Source organism: Lutzomyia longipalpis, chromosome 4 (genome assembly GCF_024334085.1).
Source record: "Lutzomyia longipalpis isolate SR_M1_2022 chromosome 4, ASM2433408v1".
Classification (NCBI taxonomy): Eukaryota; Metazoa; Arthropoda; class Insecta; order Diptera; family Psychodidae; genus Lutzomyia; species Lutzomyia longipalpis.
The window spans coordinates 5,718,415-5,745,895 of NC_074710.1; the positions used below are offsets into that span (position 1 = coordinate 5,718,415).

General features: G+C 33.7%; 1 protein-coding gene across 1 annotated transcript; it reads left to right on the top strand.

Annotated features, from left to right (window-relative positions):
- Positions 1 to 286: 286 nt before the first annotated feature.
- Positions 287 to 27,474, top strand: LOC129795873 (somatostatin receptor type 2-like). The gene is made up of 7 exons (XM_055837393.1): positions 287 to 587; positions 12,711 to 12,944; positions 13,028 to 13,218; positions 13,288 to 13,512; positions 19,190 to 19,412; positions 23,342 to 23,731; positions 23,795 to 27,474. The coding sequence occupies exons 2-7, from the start codon at positions 12,761 to 12,763 to the stop codon at positions 23,872 to 23,874; spliced, it is 1,293 nt and encodes a 430-aa protein (XP_055693368.1). The 5' UTR covers positions 287 to 587; positions 12,711 to 12,760; the 3' UTR covers positions 23,875 to 27,474.
- The last annotated feature ends 7 nt before the right edge of the window (positions 27,475 to 27,481 follow it).

The window sequence follows — 27,481 nt, forward strand, 5'->3', positions numbered from 1 at the left end:
TTAAAATGAAAAGGTAAGTTAAATTGATTTACATTGTATATAGAAAATATCTTTAAGCTCATAACTTTAATTCTAAACTATTAATTTATTCAATAAAGCGTCCTTTAGAGGAAAATAATAACATTATTATCCCAAAAGTTTTTCCGCAGAAGCTCAACTGTTCGCTTCCCGCTTTTTCCACGGTATAAAAAACCATATCAACCACACGAGGGCGAAAATTTTCCACATACAGCGAATTTTTCCAAGAACGCGAAAGGAAAGGCAAAGGAGGAAAAGTCAGCGGAATGAGTGTTTCGCATCAGTTAAATGTCAATTTTCATCCCAAAAGGATGTCCCGGTTGCAAAAATTCGCGAAATCCCTTTTCCACTGAAAGCCCCCATCAAATACCAAGCTTTAGATTTTTCCCCCCTTTAGGCGTCCACCCTTGATTTCCCGGAAAACCCTCTGCACGGTCACATCGTTTCTAAAAATTTTTTACGAATTAAATCCTTTTGCATGGTGTAATTTGGAGGTTTTTTTTGGTGAATCGGACGGCATCACAGGCTGTGGAAATCGCGTGGAAGGGCATCTCTTTGAGAGATTTATGGTGAGTCTGTTGAATGCTCAATTAAATATTTAATATTTCCCACATTTAACCCTTTGCCCCCCCACTGGGGGGTTCATATTGAGTGCCATTTGATACCTTTTGTGCAATTTCACAAAAGTCTTTGGCACGTCTTTGTCTCGCCAATGCACTCTCAGTGGCCTCCTTTTGTTTGTTTTGTCGCGGCGGAAACTAACATGACAATTCTGGGTGTGGGTGGAAAATTATTAGCGGCACCCCCCGAAGGCAGTGACGATATTTTATCGGGGAGAAATTCAATCCATTTCATCCATTCTTCTCCTTTTACACCATCCTGTTCTCCCCTTTGTGAAACTTTTATATTTTTGGCTGTGAAAATTTCACAGCAAGCAGTGAATAATGGTTAATATCATGGTGATCGTAACGATTAAAATTTAAATAGGAAGCTTAAATATTCAAAGGACGCTTTCAACTAATTAGGGTTTCAGTGAAGTTTTAGGAGTTTTGATGTGAAGAAAAGACAAGAATGGGGAAGAATCTTTGTTTTTTATGGTTTAAAGTTTATGGGATTACTTTACAGTGATACTTCGCAGTATTACATCCTTATACGTCCATTTGAGGCTTTTTCACAACAATAAAAATTGAGAAATTCGTTAGGCATATAGCGTTAGTTGGCTAAGAAATTACTTGAATTTCTCTGATCTGTTGAGAGGTCTAAAATTAAAAGTTTTCAAGAAAAATTAATTTAGAAGCGATGTTTCTGAAATATTGAGTAAAAATAACCTTTTTTTCGTAATAATTCAAGTTATAAAGAAAAATTAATGTTTTTAAAGTTTCTTTTATAAAACAGCAAAATAAAAAAAAATTCCGGCATTGCAAGAGGATCTTAATATTTGTCAGAAGATCAAAAATTGAAAAACGTAACACTACAAGGCAGTACTGTATACAGAAAAAATGGCTAATTTTGTACACAACGTTATAAATATATTTGGTCACAAAAGTACTCATAATTTTTACAAGCACAACAACGCGTAAAAATTATGTACAAGCAGGTAATTAAAGCAAACAGTTGCGACATAATAAAAGACATGGAATTTAATCGTGCCAATGCTGTCACCCACACCAACTAATCCCCATCGAAAAAGGCACAAATCCCCGTGCTCTCATCCGCAGATTCACGTGAAATAATCATTTTGGGAATCAACTTATAATTCCACCCATAGCACCATGCTAAACCCGTTAGGTGGAAACATTAATGAAGGCAATTACAAAACATATTCCCACACGTGATATGATTTTCATGCATGAGAGAGCTCACTAGTTGTCCCATTGCTAATGGGATGAAATTAAATGAATTTGAAAATGTAAATTCTTTTTAGGAATTCTTTCTTTTTTTTTTGGGGCGGAGCCGGCATTTTATTTTAGATACGACATAACCTCAAATTGCATTTCCATTGCTTTCAGCGCAGCAGTAAATGCCCTGAAATGCCCCAGATTATTGGTCGTAATACTGAAATACATTTGTTTTGTAGCGTGTAGAAAATGCAAATAATCACACGATGTTCGCAATATTTGTTTTATGGGGATTTCGTTGGGAAATTCAGTTTCAAACACACTGCGAATTTTCCATGAAAACTCTATGTGTGTGTTTTTAAAATAAATACACGATTTTCACTCCTTATTACATTTCCCTCCACACATTGCGCGCTTTTACCCCCCTTCGTGTGAGAAGTATTTTCTTCGGAAGAAAAATGATCTAAAAGTGAAATTTTTCTATGTTGTATGGTGAAAGGGAGTGCCATCGATGGAACATTTCAATGAGTTGAAATTGCATCGTTTGATGCAATAAAAGTTAGATTCTATCTCCAATTTTCCCCCTCCTCAACATATAAAATGCTATATTTGGTTGAAGTCATTGAGAGAGCGGAAGGCAGAAATATATTTAATGAATATCAAATATGAATAAAATTTTATTGAGCTTTTTTTATTATATATGCGCGTTCAATTTTTAGGGGGGAATCGAATACTCTCGTACAGCATATCGAGAGTTGAATTTGATTTTGATCCATAAAGCCTCAAATACTAAATAAACAACATTGATTTTCTTTCCTTGAAAAGGAAAAAGAAATTCCTTCCCAACAGGAGATTATTTATGGGATAAACGAAAGAAAGGAAAAAAACATTGATTTGATTCTCTTTTCATTTCATTTTGAAGGAAATGCCCAATAAAGGAATTCATGTTGGAGATACTGAAAGACATTTAGTAGGAAAATGCTGGGAAATCCCACAAAAGAGAAACAAAATAAAAAAAATCTTTGAGGTATTAAAGTGTTGATAAAACTTGTGGATTCTACCACGTTTTGTCTGTTAATAATTTATTTATCCTGTGGGATTGTACACAATTTTCTCACGCTCCTTCTGCCACCACAAAACAGCTGCATTTCTTCATCGCATTCATCACGAAAGCAGAGTGAGATGAATTTGATGAGAGAACGAAAATAAGCACAACTTTATTATGCATTCCAGTTGCGTTTTGATTTATATTTAAAATCATATTTTCAGTTTTCATCCAATTAAATTTTTTTCCATGATATTTTGCATTTTTCATTGAGTGGAAATGGGGGCGTAAGCTGAAAGAGAAATCACAAAAAAAAAACAAATATTGTTATGTTGAAATGATTCGTAAAAGAAAACCATAAAGAATTACTTATAAGTCGAAGCACTACTGTATTTGAAAATTCTATTTTAATTTCTTTTTTTTTTTAAATAATAAAGATTTTAAAAAATTAGAAGTAAAATGTTTTTTTAAATGTGAAAAAAGTAACGTCAAACGTTTGAAAAGAAATGTCATAATAAACATAAAACGTCAAATGACATAAAAAATCATCAATCATTAAGAAAACGTCAAACGCTACAAATCGTTAGGAAAAATACATCAAACGTTAAAAGAAATGCCAAATGTCTTAAGAAAAATGAACGTCAAACGTCAAAAAAGGTTAGTAATTTTTTTTGAAAAGATTAACGTCAAATATTTTTAAGAAAATATCAAACTGAAGAGGTCAAACGTTTGAAAAATTAATTCAAACATTAATAAATGTAAAAAGTTCTAAAATAATTGTCGAATTATTATAAAATAAACGCCAAAAGGCTTGGAAAAGAACGTCAAACGTAAAAAAAGGAACCTCAAACGTAAGAAATGAAACGTTAAGCTACATGCTATAAAAATTTATCTTGAAAATGTTTTCATGTAAAATATTACAGAAAAGATGGGAAAAACAAGAAAATCCGAATATGTATGAGCTTATCACTTTCAGAGATGCTTTAAAAACTTTAAAAGCTCTATCGCGCACTTCCTCTTTCCTCTCGAGACATGCCAATAAATCAAACATTTGACCCTTTTGCCGGCATAGATCACACAATGTGACAAGAACATGGATTATTAATTTCGATATATCAAATGTGCCCTAAAAAGTCTCGTGTGTCTCTCACATGCGGTTGAATGTGGATGATAGACAAAAATCGCTTTCACTTTTCCCATGAAAAGCAGAAAGGAGGGCTCAAATAAAAAGAAGAGGAAATTTTCTCCTTTTCAAAGGAAATTTATTGTGCCACAGAATGAACTTCTAGGAAAAAAACCCGCAGCAAAAAGTTCTTTCTTCTCTCCTAAACTAAGTGGGGACGAGAGATTTTGGGCAAAAGTGGGGGTGAGAATATATGGTGAAAGCTATGGACAGAATAAAGAGAAAAAAAAAACGAGAACTAACCCTTTTCAAATATTTGGGGTTGATGCGCGGCATTTTTTGGTCATATGAAGTGAACTGAAAAAAAACTAAATCTGCGAGGTTGGGCGACTCATGTGAACTTTTTCTTATCCCCCAACTGTGCCAAAAAAAAGCTCTCAATGGGAACCACCCATTGAATGTATTATTGATTCCAAATGGACTGCTCATATGACGGGCTATTCTCAGGGTGGTAAAATTTACAAGGGGCAATCTACTTTCACACCGCGCCAATACAGGTCAAAGGGTAAAAGTGAACGAAAATCTCCCAATTTTTCACCACTTCGCATTATGTACACAAGTCCTTGCAGAAGGATACCTACACAAAAAAATGTGCAAACGAGGGTAATTCTTGGGGCGATGGGGGGTGTGTACATTTAAAAGGGTTGAGGGGGGAAATTTTATCTTTTAACCGCGCATTTTACTTGTTTGTTTTATGTACACCTCAAAGAGCTTCGGAGATACCCATAAAAAGTTCATTCAATTAATTCATATTTTATTATATTTTCTCCCCTTCTCATCCCCGTTGTGGGAAGGGTATAAGAGAATGAGGGGAGAGAGCGAAAGTTTCAGTGCATTGTGCGGTAGGATAAAGTTTCGCTGAAAGCACATTCATAAAATGTGGATGATGAGAAAGCTCCAACAGTTGCTATGGGAACACTCACAAGGTGCTTCACACACACATGCTGGAGCTGTGAGTCGCAGTGGCGGGAATTAGCGTCCAGGCTGAAAATTCATAAGGTTGCACCTTTTCTGTTACCTTTCTTGAAACATGTGCAAAAATGTAACGACTTAACCCTTTCACGTCCGAGTGAAACATGCGTTCCTTTTACCACGATATTTAGTCTCTGGAGGTTCTTAGAGGACATTTCTCATGGAAATTGTCTTCTTTGACCTCTTCTACGTAAACTTTACACATTTCCCACTTAAAACAGAAATTAAATTAATTTAAAAGCAACAAAAAGAACATGAATCATGTTTAGGTCAGCACTAATGAACGCGAAAGGGTTAATCATTAAATGTTCTAATGCGTTAAAATTAAGTAAAAACGTCTAAGAATGCTTTTTCACTGAAAGAATGAATTTTTAAGCGCTAATATGTGTGAAAAGATTCATGTTTTAAGGTTTGTTTCAAAGTTTTTATGTTTCATATCGACTGTATAAATTTTTAGTAAAAATGAATTATCTAAAATATCAAATAAATAAATTTTGATTGACGAAATGTAACAAAAATCTAATCTACGCGTCTTACTCAATCTTAAGGCATGTTCTTTAAGCATAATTTTAAAGCTACGTCCATTTTAACAAATAAAATTACATAGAAATTATGTCAAGTGGAGGAAAAGGTAAAGCCTTTGACACCATTTTTTATTTATACATAACCTCCTTATGTTAGCAATTCTGAGAATTTCTCACAAATTTATTAGAAAAATTTCAAAAAGCTCCTCACGATCCTTTACGAGGAGGCTGTAATTAAAATGAATAAAATCCCTTAATCGGCTTTAATGGGAAAAAAGCCTCTTTTGGCGGAGAAAATTTTCAAATTAGTTATATAATTTCCCAAGTTTCCCAAAAAGGTTTTATCTCAAACCTCCTTGATGGTTCGGTGGGTAGATTATCTCATAAGGTATTGTGTACATCACTCATCACACCGGCTATACCCCCTCTGTGGTGGAGGAATCTCTCCGTCTCTCTTTCCATCCGGAAAATATTAAAATTTACATCTCAAGAGATTTTTATGTCGTAAAATACGTGACATAGGAGAATGGCATAAATTTTAGGGAAAGCTCAATAAAATCCCCATGAGGCTATTTATCTCTTGCGTGGAAAATTTCTTTATTTTTTTTTTCGTTCAAAGAAAAGCCGCTAAAGCGGGCTAAAGGAGCCACAAGCGACCCACACCTCCGCATTCTTTTATGACTCTCACACAACATTCCACATTTTAATGTTGCTCCTTCGGTTGGCTCCTTGTGCTGCGGCTGCATCTTTCTCATACATAAAAATGTGTATTCGGTATATTATCGTCGTGTTACACATTTTATTGCTTCTTATATCATTTCACCGTGCATGATAATGCATTAAATGCTTTCACACCCAACCACCCAACATTTTCCCTTCATGCCGCACCATCTTATCATGCTTTCTGACTGGAAAATTGCCACTGTTGTATGAAGTATTATTTTCCCAATGAAAAATTTTTAACAGCTCTCCCATTTGGCAGGGAACAAACACGTGGGACTATATCTTTTCTCCCGTGGCATGAGGGTGGGTGGGTTTAAATTCAGATGATATAAATTTTTAGAAAAATTTATAAGATCAATGTTCCCTTTTTATCTGAAAATTATGAAAGAAAATTGAAAAATTGATTTAAAAAGAATTTGAAGAAAAATTTTATGAACTTTAGTTGTCTTTTTCTCACTTTTGAATCGAAAGATAAGCTGAATCTTTAATAAACATTGTAATTGAAAAATATAAATCGTAAAATATAAGGTTAAATATAAAGATTCTAGTGGCAAAGATTTTTGAATTTCTTTTCAGCATCTGAGAAAAGTTGTAAAACGTCAAAAAATCACTTTCACAGAGGAAAATTTTTATTATTTTTTTTAAACATATTTTTAATATACATAAATCTTTTATCTTTGCTTTTAAATATATTTTTTTGCAATAAAAATCTGTTTTTTTTTCATACATCAATACATTGATACTAACATGAAATACAACATAATTAAATTCAGAATACCTAAAGAATAAACTGGTTTTTCTTCTAATAAACTACGAATTCTATGTTTTATTTGACTTTACTTCACAATTAACTCATGCTCGACGTCACAAAAGCATTGAAATAAATAATAAACTCCTTTCTACAAATTTTCTTCTTTTGAGTGCCCTTTTCAATGTTTAATAATGTTAATTAGTTTAAAACTGCATACAAAATAGCATAGCAAGAAATGCAAAATTTACAAATTTGAACAAACATCAGCATATCTATATCATACATTCCCGCAGCTTTAAGCCCAAAAGCATTTTGGAACATTTTCATAATCAAAAGGAGTGATTTTTGATCCTTTATTTCCATTTCATACCATTTTGTTTGATATCAGTAAAGATTCTTTCAGAACGATTGAAAATAATCTGTCCAAAGAGGCAGAAGAGGGCAAATTGAGCTAAAACACTGCTAAGAATTACCCAATAAATAAAAGAATTTGTAGACTGTAGAATGAGATAGTAGTTAAATACGAGAAAAATTCCGCTGTTAATTAATTGATAGAAGAAAAGAAAACTGAAAACTTCACAAAAATCGTCAAATTTTGATAGAATCTGAACGTGAAGGATAACGATACTGGTGTATATGTTTCGAGCACTTTGGTATGTTGGAGCTTTCATTAAGCATTTTGATTAAATCACTCAAAATATTTAAAGCTGCAATGAAGTAGATTCCAATGAAGATCATCGTGCCATCGGATGTAGAAATATTGTAGCAATTGTAGAAAAGTCCCACAAATGATACAACACGATGTACAAACTTGTGACTCTCCGCAACGAAGGGAACTTTGAAGAGGTCAGTTGTCATGTAGAAAATTGCTGCCAAAATTAATGTGAGACCGTAGATGACGAAAAAGAGTCTGGAAAAAAATAAGCAATTCCTTTAATAGCCTTTTCTTATCCTTTAGTAGAAGTTTACCTGTTACCTTTTGAGAATTTCCACAATTTGTAGGACTTTTCTCAAATTTTTAGCATAAATTTGGCAAATTTGATCATTTTCCTGCTGATGATGCAACTCATTGAACCACTCAAAGATCTCATCAATTTTATCAATATTCAAAAGAAGCGATAAAACTTTCACACTTGATTGCGAATAAGCAATCACGGCAAGAATTGAGAAGGCAAAATTCAATATTACTTCTGTTCCATGGAATATTTTCGTAATAGATGGTAACATTGTTAGGATACCCAAAAAAAACTGGGATGAAAATGAGGAATTTTTTGTTCTTCTTAAACAAATCCTCCGAATAAATCAAAGCTGTAAACTTTCGCGAAGCTTTTATCAAATTCACATTTTTTTCAAAATTCACACGAATCTCGTTAATGGACATCTTGAGGGAAAAGAGTTTTCTTTCCTTTGAAATTTGAATTTTAAGGACTGCGTAGCGTATGGTCTTGATTCGAAAACCTTCCCGAAAGAACTGAACAGTATTTTCTGATGCAAAAAAATAAGTCCTTGGTTGTATTCGAAAGAGTTAATTTTCAATACATTATTTATTGTTTTTTTTTTACTAAATGACGTTGAAAAAAATTTCCTTCCAAAAGAGAATTTCTAATTAACATGTGAAAATCCTGAAAAGTGCAATGTGTGCTTGTTACGTGTGGTAGGTGTTGAAATAAACTACACAAGAATTATATTTACATATTTTATATACTTTTACGTGTTAAATTGAGCTTAATAGCATCCAAGAATTAATTTGGGAAAAGAATTTAATCGATATTGTTCCAATTTAATTCAATATTGGGCCTTATTCAGCGACCAAGAAACCCTTGAAATTCGCTTGAAATCTTGAAATTTCAGTACAAAATTTAAAAATTTCAAGAGTTTTTTGGTCGCTGAATAAGGCCCATTCTTTGAATTTTATAAAAAATAATGCTAATCTGTTGTCTTTACGTCTAAAATCATGTTTTTTTTTAAATTGTGAATAGCTCCTTAAAAAAATAGAAGAAGCTTCCAAAATAATTCTTGAAGGAAACAGAAATGTAACTTTTCAGTTAGGGGCGGTGTGGGGGATTCAATTAAAATGTGATATGACATGCTCATAGATCCATGACCACCAAGAGGGGTTTCTGGAGTCGCAACAGTGATGAATGACCGTGTGAGGGTGGAGTTGTGCGGTGATGAATTCTCTTGGGTCCTCTTTAGTAGCTTCTCTATATTCTTCCACCCACACACCCTCCCAATATATCCCATCCTGATGATGTATACAAAAGTCACGGAAAATCGTTCGTCTCATTCTTTTCTTCCACTCATGGAAGAGCTCCGATGGAGCTGGAAAATGCCATTTGGCAAGTTTTATGGGGACAAGAACGACGCAGCATCATGCTAAAGGGATGAAAGACGCGCTTTTTATGGGGTTTAATATAAAAATTGTCCCTTCTTTTCCCACGCCCATTGCCCCCACCCATACTCTTTTCAATTGGGATAAACGATTGATGTGACACCCTTTATCTTTTCGGAGGAGCACCCGCACGTACACATTGGGAGGAGAATGTGGTGTGTACCATGCATGCGACGTTTCTCTTTAGGGATGAGAAAATTGTTCAGGGGGTTGGTTGAAGAAATTATAATTCCTTGCCTCCACTTCCTCTTCGGCAAGAGGTCATTCGCCACACGCACGATCCTCCCTTTATTGAAAGCCAAAAAAAAAATCTCAATTTATAGGTCCTTTACGAAAATGGAGGCAGAAGGAGAAAAATTTGAATAATCCTGCCCGAGATATGAAAGTTCCTCCGCATTTCTTTGTGTTACACACTTTTCACAACCCCCCAAGCCCCCCAATTGTGGTACCGTCGAGACAGAAAGCTCCGGAAGCTACATGAAAAGCATACAAGGAGGAAAAAAAAGAGCGGAACATAAATTAAGATCTAAAAATGTGATATCATTTTTTTTGCCCTCTGTGCTTTTTTTCTCCTTAACCCATGAGAGATTTTCTTTTGGTTGTTTTTTTGTTGTGCTCTCCCCTTTTAAAGGAAAGAAAAGAAAAAAAGTGGGATATGAGATAATTTTCATTGGAATTTATGTTGTCTTAATCTCACCCTTAAAATCTCTTTCACACTTATAAAAGAAAGTTACATCACTAAAATGCTTCCACCAACGCTTCTCTACTTTTCCATCCATCCGCAACACACACACAAATAACACAAAATGTTAAGGAAAGCAATTGCAAAAGAGAAAGGGTTGTGAAGCTTTTTTTTAATTGAATCACAAAGTTTTCTTTTGCCGAGCTCTGCAAAAGCTCACACCCCCGCAGTGAGCTTTCAAAATTGATTTTGCAAGCTGAGCACCAAAACACTTTGTGTAAACAAAAAAGTGCTAATTTTTCACAAAAGAAAATCCATTATTGAAAGTTTCGCACGAAAAGTCCACGTAGAATGGCAAAAGTTGATGTCAAAACGACAAAATAATAATTATTATGTCAGAGAGGAGGAAAACGACGAATCCATTTTCTGATAGACATGTTGCAGAGGGGGTGAATCAGGGGGATGGGGTTGTTTGGTAAAAGTTCAATGTGAAAATGGGAGCTTTTAGTTAGTTGCAAAATAGTACTTTAAAATGGATGAAGACGCACGTTCAATGAATTCTCAAAGAAAGTACCCTCAAGAGAGTCTCGTCTCCTCCACCACCACCACCACCAACTCACTCACCTGTCTTCCAGGCCACTTAATTTAATTCCTCCACAGAGATGATTCAAAAGTTGTGACAAAGTACGTCCCAAAGACAATGTAAGCAGAAAGTCTCTCTCTCCGTAAGAAGATCGTGAAATTCATTGCATGAAACTTTTACAATAAATTACTTTTATTAACTGTTTGATAATTTTATTACTCTATGCTATCTTGCTGGAACACATTTTGTTCCCTTCGAAATTTTGCAGTCCGTAAATTTTATCAAGGTCTGCTTTTTTGATTTATTAGGGTGCATCATTTTATTTTTGAAGAGGTATTAAAATTTTATTATTTTGGTTATTTTTTGGTATATAGAAGACTACCTTAATGTTTTGTGATATTAAATTTTATATTCTTTGGGAAAATGAGTAAAAGATAAATGACATTTTAGATCAATTGACAGGTCCTTATGTCAAAATATTGACATTTCTTTGAGAAACTGTCACAAATCTTATTTGTCATCTTCTTCTTTCGTTTCCTTCAAACTTATCGTATTTTAAGGCTGATACTGTTAAAGATCTTTTCATTTATTTCAAAAAAGTTTTATTAAGAATTTGACAGTTAGTATTATTGAAAGGTTCTATAGTCACAATGTAAAAAAAGTAGATTTATTTTCCCAAAAATTGTTTTGGAAAGATCCGATAAGAACCTGAAAAAGAATTTTTACTTCTATGAAACAGCTAATAAAGGAAACGAACTGTTAAAATCTTGATATATTTTCCAGAGAATACCAAAAGTCTTATAAATTTTAAATTGTAAGAAAATTCGAAATGTTTGTTAATCCTTTAAGTTTTTTTGGGTCATTCGCTGACCCAAACGTGAAACATTTTATTTTTTCAATTATTTATTAATGTAATTGTTTTTCCATGTTACAAATACATCAAATTCACGCATAAGGGACCAAAGAAGACGTTCTGAGTGAGAAAAGTCCTCTAAAAAAATTCATAGAATAAAAATCGCGATAAAAGAGCGCATGTTTCAATGTTTTTATGTTTCACGTTGGACGTTAAAGGGTTAAAATATACACCATTTTCAGATTCTTATGAAACTTTTAGGAATAATTTTTCATTGAGGGCATAGTTTTCTATTTTCTTGTGAAATCTTTTCTATTAATTCTTATCTGAAAAATAGTAAACTTTTACGATTCTTCTTAAAATCTTTTTGACTTTTCTACAATAATTTATTTGTTCTGATAATCTTTACTTTATTAATGATCCAAAAAGGACCTCAAAATGACTTCATTCCTTTTTCTCAATAATAAAATAAATGCTATATTAAATAAATTATTCGGTGCTACAACATTACATGATGTGGCACTAATTTTAAATTGATTATTCTAGGCAGTGAGAAGAAAGATGGGAAACTCTGGATGATTAAGATAAATTTTTGACTTTTCCACCCTCACTAATCATTTTGAAATGCCTTCCTCTTGTGCTATATACTAATCTAACAACGAATCTAACCCTTGTCGTGCAATTTTTCTTCCTCACCCACATAATACAATTTCCCCAACCCAATGAACTTCCTTGTGGCAGCACATAATAATAGGAAATCTCACCACACCGACAATTTTTGTAATTAATTAAATTCCCTTCACTTGTCCCACTATTATATTGTATTTTGTGTCTTCCACTCCCAATGTGTTTTGTATATAATATTGTTTTCTCTTCCCCTTTTTGTGGTGATATAAGAACTATATAAGAAGTTTTTCTCGCCACAACATTTTTTTTCTCACTTCATTTTCCCATCATTAGTGTCAGTGTATGTTGTCCCGGAACCACCCATGGAATTTTTCCCCAACCAATTGGCACGGGAAGAAGGCAGAAGTTGGGGTGGGTTTGGGGTGTTGTCTGCGGCAGTCAATAATGAATTTGGCTCCGTACCCATTCCCATTTTTGCAATTATCTTGGGGCTGTTGATGGATGTTGCTCATTTTTCAGGTTGCCACGAGCAGTGTGTGAATCCTCCTCGTAAATCTCCGTGGTCAGAGATGGGGGGAATCTCCATGGGGGGCATGGGTACCATCGAAGTGTGGCCCAATGAGACCACCGATGCTGGGTTGACGTGGATGGGTGATCTCTGGAACCTGAGCGACACCCTCCCACAGCCTGTTCACTGTCCCTCACTCCAAATGCCTGTCGGTAATTTCGTCTCGATGTTTCTTTATGGCATTGGTAAGGAAAACAACGCCATTTTGAATTTTTTTTCTCTCCATTTTTTTTTTTGCTAATTTTTCATCTCTTTTCATGGAATTCAGTTTGCGTTGTAGGCCTTCTGGGCAATACCCTCGTTATCTACGTTGTTCTTCGCTTCACAAAAATGCAAACAGTCACAAATATGTACATCCTTAACCTGGCAATCGCCGATGAATGTTTCCTCATTGGGATACCCTTTCTCATTACAACAATGTACTTGGGAGAATGGAAATTTGGGAGTACTGTATGCAAGGTAAGAAAGAAAGAAAATGAGATTTAATATTTGGGAATGGAAGGAGTTATGATTCTTTTTTTTCTTTAGGGCTACATGATCAGCACTTCCATCACACAATTCACTTCATCCATCTTCCTTTTCATCATGTCGGCTGATCGATATATCGCCGTATGTCATCCAATCTCTTCTCCACGCTATCGCACAGCATTTGTCTCCAAGATTGTATCGGCGGTGGCGTGGGTCACATCAGCACTCACGATGGTACCCATCATGTTGTACGCCAACACAGCCCAGACTTTCCGCAATCGTACGGTATGAAATGCAATTTTCTCATTTTGTTTTCTATCGATAATTTCAGAATTTTTCTTGAAAAATTCCTTATAAATTCAATTTTTGTAATGAAAGGAACGAAAGACTTCTTAATTTTTTAACAAGAATTCCATAAAACCTTACTTGAGTACATATATTTGTTTAAAGGCTTCTTATTTTCTTGATTATAAATTTGTTTAATTGGGATAATTCTGTAGGTTCGGTCTACCACTAGCCTTCGTGCTCAGCGTACAAAGGACTAATAACTCGATTTTATTTAAAATCTTTTTTTTTTTCATAATTCACGAGTTGTGAGAATTTTTAATTTTTTTTACATAACATGTAAAGAAATATATATTTCAATTAACCGAGACACAATCTCTGCTATAAAAAATTAACATTTCACTTGAAGGCCTAATAGAAAATAAAGCAAGTTAATTTATCGGATCCAATAAGGTTTTTTTTTAAATTTTTTTTTCTAGAGCTTTACTAGTTTTTTTTTAAATAATATTCTAAGAACGAATAAAAGAACTTTGTTGATTTTTTTTGGTTTGTGTCTAGATTACCATAAAATACTTTTTACGCAAAATATTTAAATCTTGCAAGAATCCCTTTTTAAATCATTTAAAGTGAAGAAAAATCTTTAAAAAAAACTAAATTCCAAATGGCGCGAAAATTCAATATTCCTCAACATTTTCAACACGTTTTCCTCAAATAAAATCCGCGTGCGAACATTCTAAGGATGTGTACATATTTTGAAAGACTTTTCCTAAATATATACATAACACATACATACATATGTGCAAAGATGTGGTTAATGTAGGGAAAGATTTTCAATGGTGAAACATACCAAACACACATGTCTAACATTCCACCCATACCGCATTAATATTGAGAAATTTCTCCGGAAATCCGGCCGATTTCTCACGTGGGAATTCAATTGACGGAATTCCCAAGACCTTATTCATCCCTCAACCCCATCACTTCCACCCACAAGCTGATGCGTCCCCATTTATTTGATTCCCTCGATTGATTACGCGAATTCTCTACAAGTCCCTATGCTCCCTCCCGGATTCCTCCTGCTTTGCGTCTCGCCTCTTGAATATACAAGAAATTTATGCTCTCGACAAATATGCGGTGGCAAAAAAGGGGAGAGGAGGGAAAAGTGGTGTAAAATAGTCAAAGTGAATGGATTATGAATAATTTTCGCGTTTAATTAAATTTTAAAAATTATATTTTGCATTTTTTTGTAGTTTACTGCGAGATTATGTTTGTTTTACCTGCAGGTAATTCTGGTTTCTCGTGCTCTGAAAAAGAGTTCTTTTTACATTTTGTGGATTGTTTTTCTGTTTCTTGTGTTCCGCGAAACAGAATTTATATTTTCAACGTTTTCAGGATTTTTTTCTTCTTTATTATATTCTATGAAACTTCTGTGTTTTGAAGATTTTTTTCTGTTTCTTATGTTCTACGAAACATAATTGAGTTTTATTTTTATTCTGTGTACTTTTTTCTGGTTTCTCATGTTCTTCGAAACGAAATTCAGATTTTTTTTTACATGAAGAGAATTTTTTCTTGATGTATTCTGTAAAACTGAATTGAGACTTTTCACTTTCCGCAGATATTTTCCTAGTTTCTTGTGTTCCGTAACAAAAAATTCTGTTTTTTTTACGCTTTACGGAATTTCACGAAACTAAATTAAATTTTTTAATGTTTTGCGGATATCTTTTAGCTTCTTTTGTTAGTTTTTTACGTCTCTTTTATAAAGTGAAGTTGTAAAAAAAAACTTTTCTTACTTCTGCTGGTTCTGGCTTCATTTTGCCACCACTCTTCGGTATACAAACTCGGCATGGATTCCCTAGGGGAGAATATTTCACTCATACCACCCAAACTTGGGTTGGTGAATTTAGCTTGCGGGTTTAAAGTGTTCCTTCTGAGAAAAAGAAGCAAGGTCTGTCTGTTTTTTTTGTGAAGACAGATGGGGAAACTTTTAAAGCTCTTTTAGAAACTTTAATTTTTCTGTAGAACTTGTTGATTTAGAAAGGGTTGTTATTTTTTTAAAATTTAATTTGTGAGAAAAATATTATTATTTTGAGAACAAAAATTTAGCAATAAAGCTTGTTAAAATGTCCTCAATCAATATAAAGTCTTTCGGGGGAGACTAACAGGACAAATTGATATTGTCCTCCGCTTATATCCTTAAGTCTCTTTGGATTGATGTATGGGATTTTCATTTTTCCTCAGCAATGTCAGCCAGTTAAAGGATTTTCGGTTTGAGACATAATAGTGCTCCTTCACAGCTCCATTGGGAGATTCATTAATGCGGGTGGTGGATTTTCATCGTGAAAATATTCATGAGCTTGTACTTACCATAATGGAGTTCATCCGCAGAATTTCTCGTGGAAGAGATTGAGTGCTGTAAAAGCAAAATTTCCAATAGATTTGCTGATTTATTCTCTTGTCTTAATCCTAAAAGGAGGACCAAAATGTCTGGGACATTTGACCGCTTTTGCCTGAGTTTTTCTTTTATTTTTCTCATCTTGTGGAAAATATTTTTGATGGTTTATTTTTACATCCGTTTTCGTATAATATTATTTTTTATGCCAACTGCGCGGAGTTGTGAGTTATTGCAGTCAATAATTAACAAGAGTAGCAAGCATTTTTCACAGTCATTTGGGTCATTTTGCCCATAAAAAAATCCCCGCGCATTTTCTGCGTGGAATTGAGGATAAAAATTTAAACATGCGAGACAATCGTAAATTACTCGCCTTATTTTTGGAAGGGAACTTGGGGGTGGAAGGGGGTGGTAAGTTGAAATCATTTGGTGGGTCTCATGGCTATTAAGGGATTCTTCTTTTTTTCCTAGCTCCTTTTACTGCCATACCGAGGCGGTTTGGACAGAGATTTTCATTTATGTGATTCCTTCCTTTAATGCTCCAAAGTACTGTGTTTTAATTGCAGCCCAACTCCCGGCTCATTTTCTCGAATATTATACATACTATACTGGTACATTTTGAATTTATACGACATGGAAGCTATAAAGCACGCTAATGGGTTTCGAAATTCCCTCGAGAGCTCTCTAAAGGTTCTAATTTTCATGAAATTTGATACAATTTGAATAATTTAGGAGAACATTATCTGTTTGGCCTATAAAACTTTTTTGAAACTTTTAAATTTTTCTTTGTTTTGAGTTTTGTGTAAATTTCAGTTATTTTGGCAAAGTTCCAAGTCAATGATTAACCCTTTCATGACATAAAGTTTTCGGCAAACAAAAAAAAAGAATTAGTTTTTTAGAATAAGATTTCCCGACAGTTTTAAAGTTTTTTTCAAATATAAATTCATCTCTATTACTTTTTTTTAAATTAAAATCAGTTAAGCTTTCATCATCTTTCATTTTTTAATTTGTAAAGAAACGAATTTGATAACTAAATATAGATCATTCATTGGAAGTCAGGTTAATAAAAAAAATTATCTAAATCTCACAAGCCGTTTTTAGGTAATCTATATGATAGGTAATATTAAATAAGAGATTTTTTTTAACTGATTAAAGATTTCACTGAAATAGGTACTTAATTATACGTAGACAACATTCATTTATTTAATGTTAAAACCTTAGAATTTATCAAAATCGATCCTGACCTTTTATGTTGGCAGCCATTTTAGAAAACTTAATTGACATTTTTTTTTAATTTGTAAAAAAATTTTACACGTCTTGATTGGTTAGTGAATTGGTTTTAGGCTTTAGGAAATTGTAACGTGCACAAAATTTGAAAATTTGTCATTATGGGAGAAGTAACGATCAATTCAAATAAGTCTCCAAAACCCAACTTACGCCGATGATCTTTTGTATGTGTATGTATTGTGTGGGTTTTGGGGTGGGGCAAGTTAATATGCCTTCTTCTTCTTGACAGAGAAAAAGTTTAGTACACCTTGGGAGACCGGCAGGAAAAGACCTAATTTTCCGTGCGAGTCGGACGTACCAGCAGGGGCGAAATCCCCTTGGGCCCCAGTGGCCATCTTGTGAAGTGTGCCACCCGTGAAGTGGAGGAGATACGCCGCCTGTCGCGGCGAGGAGTCAGAAGGACGGAGGGATTTGCTGCAATTGGCGTCCATTGGCAGCTACCGTGCCACTGCACACTCCCCGTCAAAATTTGGGAGTTCCGCCAGGGCGAGGGATTTTATCCGGAGCCCCTCGTGATCCACAACTTGTGACACGACTCACTCTCAGGCAATTCAGAGAGTTCTGCGGAGTTTGAAGCTCATCAGAAGCAGCAGTAATCCACCATCGGTGACGACAGCCTCCCAGTCCATTTAGGGAGCACTGTCAAGGCGAGGGATTTCATCCGGAGCCTTTCGTGACCTGCAATTCGTGTCACGCCATACTCCCTGACAATTCGGGAGTTCAGCAGAGGTGGAAGAGCGTCTGTGACGACAGTGATTTATCACCCAAGCCGGCTCACTCCCCGTCAAATTGGAGAGTCTCACCGAGCCGAAGAAATTCAACTTGGGCATCCCATGAGCCAGCATTTATGCCTTCCCGTGGGGTAGAAGCATCCCCTGCGAATCTAGTGACGTCGTCAATTGCGTCACACGGCAATTGGGATCACCCGGCCATCTGTGTACGGGCCTGGGTGCAAGGAGAAAGGAGTTATCAGCGACGACGCGGGATCTCGAGCTTCTGAAGGAAGTGCTGCGACGGCGACAGCGAATGCAGAGCATCGCGACAACAAGAGACGCCGCCCCTGATGACGTGAAGAAGAAGGAGCCCGATTGTGTATTGAGTGGCTGAATAAATCGTCCCCGTTTGAGGACTAAGAGGAAAAATGATTTCTATAAAATTTCGATTAAACTTATTTCTTAAATCGATAAATTTATCAAAATCGGTCGAAATTGATTTTCGTTTTTAGTGGATTGAAAAGAATTTTTCATTTTAAAAAATCTAATTTTCATTAAAAGTAATTTAAAATTTTAAAGTTAATTCTTAAAACCCCAGAGAGTCATGAAAGGGTTAAAATAAAGTGTCCAAAATTGGGAGGAAAGCTGATTTAAAGTGACCTTTAGTGCTATAAATCCACAGAAATTTATGTTCTCTGGTGATAATAAAGTTCTGTGAGTTTTATTGCGTATACCCTTTTCATGCAATGAAAATTCTGTTTTTTTTTGCGTGTTTCAGGTTTTTCATTAAACCCATATCTTACGTAGAATTTTTCAAAGAGCATTCCAAATACCTCCGTTGAGTATTTCTAAATGGGTTTTTTTCTCATATACTTGGTACTAGATTTATGTATTTTCTCCAGAGAAATCCTTCTTTGTATAGATATATTTTCTCTATAAATAAATACTTGACATTTTCTGAATCCATCGTCGCTTTAAAAGCATCCTTTCGTTGGATGATATTCCATCTTAAAAGGAGTTCTCTGTAAATCTCTTTTAGTTCTCTTTTGAGAATAGAAAGTATAAAGAACATTTTAGTGATGGATAATATGCTGAAAGGGTTTCCATAAGTGAAATTGTAGACCCCCTTTTATTTGGGAGAAGAAAAAGAGGAATCCCTGAGAATCCTTTTACTTATTAAAGGAAATTGGGCAATTTGAGGCAATGCCATGATATACGCAATAATAAGCATCTTATTTTGCTATATAGAGTGAATTTGTCATGTGGATTTTATTTGTTACATTTGCAGGTTTCGTGCATAATTGATTGGCCAGAGGAGGCGGAAGTACGGTCGGGTACCACATTCACTTTATATTCATTCCTGCTGGGCTTCGCCATCCCGCTGAGTCTCATCCTCAGCTTTTACTATCTTGTCATCCGGAAATTGCAGACTGTCGGACCCAAAAGCAAATCCAAGGAGAAGAGACGCTCCCACCGCAAGGTGACCAAGTTGGTGCTGACCGTCATCACAGGTGAATGAACTCCCATTATTATCTCTCCTGTCTCTCTCTCCATTTGGTGGTGTGACATGCGAGAATTAATTCCTCAAACCAACCTCAATAACTCCTAGCACCATGTCACCCCCCCAAAAGCCCCTTTTGTGCCCTCACCGTGACACCTCCACCCCCACAAACATTTTGTGACATAGAAAAGCAAGGGACCGGAGAGTTGTAAGAAAAATGTGTGCGGTGATTTCCCCAAGTGGGATCGGCTTGAAGAAATGAGATGGAATCGGGGTCGAAGGCTTCTTCTTCACTCTCTACACAATCCACCCCCATTGTAATCACTCTCAAATATTTCCCTTCAATTTCTGCACAATTTCCCCCGGAGACTTCCTCTTTCGCACAGACAAAATCGCCCGCTAAAAATCCCCTCGTGAGCTTTTCCTTCGCTTTCCCTCAGTAATTACCCTACAATGTGTTCCACATGGGGGTTGCTAATTTCTCAACTCAAATGCAAATTAGAGCGAGTGGAGACTTTATTTTTTTTTAATTGTGTTTTTTTTTTAAATTTCATTAAAGAAATAATAATAATCATGATTTTAATAAGGTTTTCGGTTACCTTAAAAGAATTAAAAGCTCAATCGTTTAAAAAATTCAGAACTAACGTTTGAATAATGCCAAAAGTATTGCCTGATTTAAGACAAACAATTTCTGTTTTAAGGCCAAAATGTTGCCTGATTTAGGACAAAACTGATGCCTGATTCGAGAAGAAACTTTTGCCTGATTTAAACGTAATTGTTGTCTGATTTATGACAAAACTGTTATCAGATTAAAAAGAAATTGTTATCTGATTTGAGAAAAATTAAAGGCATAACTTTTGCCTGATTTAAAACAAAATTTCTGATTGATTAAAGAGAAAACTGATGCCAGATTAAGGACAAAATTGTTAGATTTTAAAAAAAAACTGATGTCTGATTTAGGACAAAACTGATGCCTGATTTGAGACAAAACTGATGCCTGATTTAAGACAAAACTGTTGTTTTAAAGAAAAGACTACTACCAATTGAAGAACAAGCTGCCTTTGGCTAAAGAGCCAACAATCGTCTGTTTAATCTTTTAATTAGTTTCTAATGTTGATAAATACTTTGACTCAACTCTGTCTAATGTTTAACTCATTTAAAAATATTTTTTAAACAGATAATAACTTACGTCGAGAAACAACAATAATTTAAAAACTTAAAAATGAATTATATTTGATTAGGAAGAAAATAGGCAACACGAACAAATCGAATACAAAATCGTTATATTCAAATTCGTTTAAATACCATCATTACTTTCGTGCGATTTAAAAAAAAATACTTCTCACAGTTTTGCTGACAGAATTTTCCTAAAATTAGTAGAATTTGTTGAAAATCACGCACAACATTGTTCCAATTGCGTGCCCTCTGGATATCTCCTCACCATTGCTTTCATCGAGTATGCAAAAAAACCAAAAAAAAAAAACATGTATCCAACACTCTGGTGCTATCGAAAGTCAAATAAAAGTTTTTCCAGCAATATTAAATTCAATGTTTAGGGGTTCGAAATAGAAAATTTTCAATCCCTAAATTTTCTCTTTAACATTTAAATGTACTCAAATCTCCAGAGGGATGAAAGTGCTCTCTTTTTTCAGCTTTACATAAACATTTTAAGGGAGCTTTTTTGTACTGTGAGAGGGTGCTCTTGAATATATGCGTGAAAGGTGTTTGTTTGCTTATGATAATATCATGGGAAACCTTTTCACTTTTCATCATCCTTTGCTATCTACCTTTATAAAAAAGGAGATTTCCCTCTTCTCCCGTAATTTCTCTTTTTTTCACCTTAATTTAGTATGCATAATGAAATTTTAAATTGTTTTTTTGGACAATTGATTAAGAATGAATTATAAAGGGAAGAATAACAAATGAGGGATGTTTTCCAGGAAGCTCTTTGAAAGAAAGAAGAGCTTTCTCTTGAAGGGAAAAAATATTCATTAAGCTTTTGAAGTGTCAATAAGCCTTAAGAGCCTTGTTAAGGCTTTTTCTTTACAAAGAAATTACAAAGACTTGTTTTTTCTTCAGCACCTTATTCTCAAAGCTTGGTGGAAACTCAACAAAATAGATTTTCCCCTGCATTTGAGCGGATTGAGAAGAATTTTTCTGTGCTTTTGGACACAAAAGTTCATTATACACAATATTTGCACATTGACTGCAGGAGTTCGTTGAAAAACAGAGGGTAAAAATGCATAATTCACACACAATTTCATTAAGTAATTTGTATGAAATTCTGGGTAAAAATTTTCCTCTCAAATGCATTTTATGAGGTTTCTGTACGAAATTTGAAATGATTCTGCGAGAGAAATTTACAAAATAACACATTAATTAATTCTGATGCAAATTATCTCCTCATCGACGCTATGAAAGAGGATTATTTGCACTCAATGCTTATCTAATTTCCATTTCGTCTCATCGTGAATGTTTGCATTTACGCGCACTTAGCGTGAAAACTACTTCAGTATCATCGGAAATTGCTATATACTCAATTTGATACAGAAAGCTGAACACTTAATGCGAGCATATTGATGATAGTTTGAAAAGGTATTTAGCTGTTCCTGCATGGGAAAATCATTCAATCCAGCAAGTAAACAGGATACGCGTAAATTTGGAGAGAATCAAAATAAAAATTAATAAAAAATCGTCTCTGAGCTTTCTCTAGAAAATCTGGAAAATGATTTGCCAAAAAATGTTAACAATGACGTCATTATTGCGTTTTGTTGTTTCTTTGAATCGTGAATGCCTTCTTGGTTAACCCTTGGAGGATTTTGCTGCACAAAGTGGCCAATTCGACTTTTTTCTAGCGCCACAGAATTAAAATCTACTTAATATTTCGTGATAAAGTCCACAATTATTTAAGTTAAATTACTTTCAGTTTGCCGAAAGAAACTTGGAAATACATTTTCTTTTGAGAGAAAATCAACGTCAAAGTTTTGAGGTTAGAAACCTCGATCCTCCAAAGAGATAAAATACAATAATGACGTCATTCTTTACATTTTTTGGTAAAAACATTACTGGAATTTTACAGTTTATCCAAGAGGAAGTGAAAAATTCCTCTAAAATTCCTAATGATCTTTATTATGTAGATTGATTACTGATTTGTATGAATTCATTTTTGTTTTAAACTTTATAAATAAAAAATATATAAAATTAGGAAAATTAGAATGAAATTTTTATTATTTATTATATAGTTCCGTAAAGCATATTTTTTTTAGCGATTTCGTCTCCTTTTTTCAAAATTCATATCAGTATTTCAATTCTTTTACTAAAAAAGATTTTTCCATGCAGGAGCGAATAAACTTCTTCACGGTGAAAGAAAGTTAAGGAAGAGTAATTGAATTAAGAAATTTTCTCCATAAATACAAATTTCGTTAAGAAGTTCTTTGTGTTTGTTATAACAAGTAAGTGCTATTGACTTTTAATACGACCTCTCAACTTGACTCAACTCATCAAATCAACTAATTCAGAGTGTCAACATACATATTTTTAATTTAATTTCAATCAACGAATCAATATTATAGTAAAAATCCTTCAAGTCTTTTTATAACTAAAATCAACAAATTTTATTCATTTTCTTCCCAAATTGAATTTAAAGCAATTTTCTCAAAAGAAAAACATCCCGAAAAGTCTGGAAATGGCATTCTTTTCGTGGAGAGAATGGTGTGTTAGATGTCTGCCAAGATGAAGGCAGATTGGTAGGAATGAAGAGAATGTATATAAATAAAAATCAAGATGATAGAGAGTTCAATTGTGTGATTTATCTGCAATCAATTTGGGTGGAAAATTGTATTTGTCAGTCAAATGTCGGATTTAGGAAAAATATAATGGGAAATATATGTGGGGAAAAATTCTCACATCAACAATTTTTCACTCTGGCATTCTTTGCAGCTTACGTGGGTTGTTGGCTACCATATTGGGTACTACAGATCTCAATGATTTATTCTCCACCCGTTGTGTGCAAATCCCGCCTCGAGATCACCATATTTGTCCTCGTTGGCTGCCTTGGGTACAGCAATTCCGCCATGAATCCCATCCTTTATGCATTTCTCAGTGACAACTTCAAGAAGAGCTTCCTCAAGGCGTGCACCTGTGCCGCCGCAAAGACCGCCAATGCCCAACTTCAAATTGAGAATAGTTTCTTCGCTAAATTAGGCAGGAGTCGCAATAGTGTTCTCGAGCGCCTGGGATCAACGTCACGTGGTGCTGGTACAACGCAAACCCACCAGGCACCACAGAAGAAGGATGGACGTACCGGAAGTGTTCCACAATCGCCTCCAGGTTGGAATTTTATCCATTTTGCCCGTTGAAAAGAATTTAAAAATTTCTTTTCATTGTAAATAGGCGAAGATGAGACATGCGAGGAGCAACAAACATCGAGTACAGCACCAAGAGTTCCTCCAGTCTTACATACGGATCTCTAAAAAAGGAACAACAATCCTGTGGTTCCCACCGAAATTATATACGCACTCAGCCAGACACTGTCCAAAAAAAATAAGAAAAAAAATGGAACAAAATAAGTATTCAACGAGACTTCTTTTTAGAAGATTCCTCATATTTACCCCGAAATTTTTAGAAATTAAACCTTCGGAGAGGACACTAAAAAGGATAAATGGGGATGAAAGTAAAACGCATTTAGAGCATAAAGATCCTAATTGTCAGTTTTTATTTGTTACACAACGTAAGTCTCTAAATATTATTCATTAATTAAGTAACTATCTAAACATATACCAATTTTAAACAACATGTTATTGTATGTTAAAGTCACTCCAATTTGGGGATTTGACAAGATTCGGGGGAGGGATTAATTTGGATATAGAAGTGACTGGTGGTTGGGTATGAGGAAAAGGACAGGGAAATGTGAATCCTCACAGAGAGGAATACACAGTAAAAAAAAAATACGGCCAATGTATCAGAAGGATGCGATAGAGATGAGAACAATTAATCAGAGGAGACTTTTAAGCTAGGGGCGCGCGCAAATTCAAAATTATTTATTAGATAAATCTCTGAAGGGTTCAACAAGGAAAAAAGATTCGTAAAATTTTTCTCAAAGAGGAAAATTTATTATAGCGCCAAATCCTTGAGGATTTTCTTCTCCACGAAGAAATGTTTGTGATGACTTATTAAAGGGAATGGTGGAATTATTTCTTATCCTCCGCGTTACAATTGAATCATCTCCCTCTATTGCTGTTGGACCATGAAGAAGGAATGATGAGCATGCATAGCATGGTTGGGATTTCCACGGATGTGGGTGGGGAAAATGTTGAAGGATAAATGGATATTATTTACTACTTTTTGCAATATATTCTTATATAAAGAATCTTTCCTCTAGAATATAATGAACATCATTGCCCTTTCTATACTTGAAAATTACATTTTGTCAATGTACCGATGTTTTAAAATGATAACGCGCAGTGAAATTACTCTTTACATAAGCATAAATGACGTCTCAGTGAGACAAAAATGAATGGAGTTTTCTCCATTCTCTCTCCAACACAAAATTTTTACGTGTGGAGAGGGCGGAGTAATTTAATTTTAAATGGATGAAAACAAGAAAAATAAATATCAAAGTTTTTTGTCATGTTAATCTGTATGAATGAATGAAGAAGAAATAATGAGATTTTAGAGAAGAAAAATAAGAACTTTAAAGAAAAGAAATGTGGAAATTTTTCATTCTTAGTCCCTTCACACACCCAACTAATTTGCACCAATTGTAAAATTTAAGTCTACCTAATTTTCATTTTAAAACTCAAAACTTCCTTAAGTTTTCACTGACTTTAAACCCGTATTTATTTTTCTTTAATTTATATTATTGATATTTTAGTTAGAGGGAGAAAGAAAATGAAAATGTTTTTTCTCTAAAAGGAGTTTATTCATTTTTGCGGGGACTTAAACCTTATGCGGAGGAAACAATCAAATGCGTAATTTTTTAGAGGAATAAAAGAAAATAAAAAATTGCTAACAAAACTTCCCTTTTTCCACTGTGAAATCAGCTGGGAAAATCTTGCAAATGGTTTGCTCAGAAATGCAAAGAATGACGTCATTACAGTGATTTTTTATCTCTTTAAATGTAGGAAGCTTAGTCAATGTTTTTTTGCTTCTTCATACATTGGAAGAGACGAATAAAGCGTAATGGTGTGATGACGTCATTTTCATAATTTTCTAAGAGAATCAGAGCAATAATTTACGTATTTTTAGGTAAATGTTTACCGATTCTTCTCTGTGCTGATCTCAATAGAAAATGGGAAGTCTTTTAAAGTTTTTCTTGACTATTTTTGAAGTTTCTACTAAATTTTATTTATTTGGACTGATATTAATTGAAATACGATACACAAATACGAGTGAATAGACTCCTTTTTCTCTTTGGAAACTCAAACAGATGATATTAGTTTGGAAAAAATATATACTTGAGCGTGAAATCATCAAATTATAACTTCTTTCCCTACATTTACAAATTGCATAAGCAATGTTAACTTCATATAACATGAATGACATCAAGGGACATTTCTTTATTATTTAATTCTAAAAATATTTCCATATTTTCTCTCTCATAAATATGATGTTTTGATGGAATTCAGGCAGCAATCTGATTTACTTTTCACGTGTATTACATTTTATTTTTCTTAGAATTCCTTTGAGCTTTGACAGCGAGTCCACCAAATAAAATTTTTATTACAGCGTAGAGTTAAGTTTAAAGATAAAAAGTAAATGGAAAAATTTGATGGAGGTTTGATGGCCTGAATAGCTCACACACGTCTGTTCTAAATCAGAAGATTTTTTTTAGAAAGTTTTCTACTACAGAAGAAAAATATTTTATCAATGGTTTTTTGTTCTATTTAATGAATTCATTGAAATAGAAAAATGTTATAATTAATAATTTTCCGTCAAAGATTGTAAAATTTGGAATGAATTTCTTTACTTTTATTTTAATGTTTTTCTTGAAGAATGGTTCAGTCTTTTAATTAATTTACAATTATTATTTAAATACAAAAAAATCTTTAACAGTTCCTTATCAATTTTTTGGAAATTACTTAAAGCACAAAATATAAAATAAATCTCTAAATTTGAAATTATATTTATTTTTTTTATAGTGAGCTAAGACTCAACATGAAGAGTTAACTTTTTTCTAGAATATTTTGAGAAAACTTTAATTTTTTTAGGCGAAAGTAAATCTTCTTCGGTGGTTTTTCTCATATATTTTTTCTTAAAAAAATATGCTCCCTTTTTAATTTTAAGTCTTTAATAGAGTTTATGCTTCCTTTAACTGACAATTTAAGCTTATCCTTTCTTACTTGACTTCGAAGCTTTCAAAATAATATTTTAATGTTTAAGATTTCATTCTGTTCTTAGAAATTTATTTCATATATTGTGCTTAATCTTCTTCCTTTAATCTTCAGAAAAACAATAAGAAAACAAGTTTAAAAAAAAAAAGCAGTAAATCTGTAACATAAAACTTTCCATAAACAATCTCCTTTACGTTGTGTTGTGTGAAAGCTCTTTTTTTAACGTTAAATTTGGGATTATTTATTTATTTTTCTTACACATTAAATCTATTACAAATATATTATAATCTATTCCCTATGCACAAAAATATTTCTCAAAAAGGAAAAAAAAATACATTTTACTCTTCGGTAGATTAATGATTGTCACATATTAATTTTTCTTTTCATTTATTTTTAGTTCATGGTTATACAATTTTTATTTACTATATATTTTTTTTTATTATTTTCTATCAGCCACATGAAACATTTATTTACGTCATAGAAGAAGTTATTTTATTTTTCATCCGGAATTATCGTGATTTCTTGAATTTGTTTAAACATTATCCAGTCCCTGGAGCTTTTATATTTTTAGTCTTATTTTTGTTTTACAAAATAAGTTTATTTTTTCCACAAAAGGTGACGTTAGTTCTTGAAAAATCGGTGGTAGATGTTTCCCATTGAGTTTTTTGGTGTGTGTGTGTGAAATTCTAAGATTTATTCTTGTTGACAGAAATATTGTTAAAATTATTATCTTTTGACGTTTTTTTTC

Excerpts from the sequence above, each read along its gene's own strand:
- LOC129795873 (XM_055837393.1), top strand. The coding sequence starts at position 12,761 with ATGGGGGGAATCTCCATGGGGGGCATGGGTACCATCGAAGTGTGGCCC. Across the intron at positions 12,945-13,027 it reads GATGTTTCTTTATGGCATTG|TTTGCGTTGTAGGCCTTCTG; the intron begins GTAAGGAAAACA and ends CATGGAATTCAG. Across the intron at positions 23,732-23,794 it reads TGTTCCACAATCGCCTCCAG|GCGAAGATGAGACATGCGAG; the intron begins GTTGGAATTTTA and ends CATTGTAAATAG.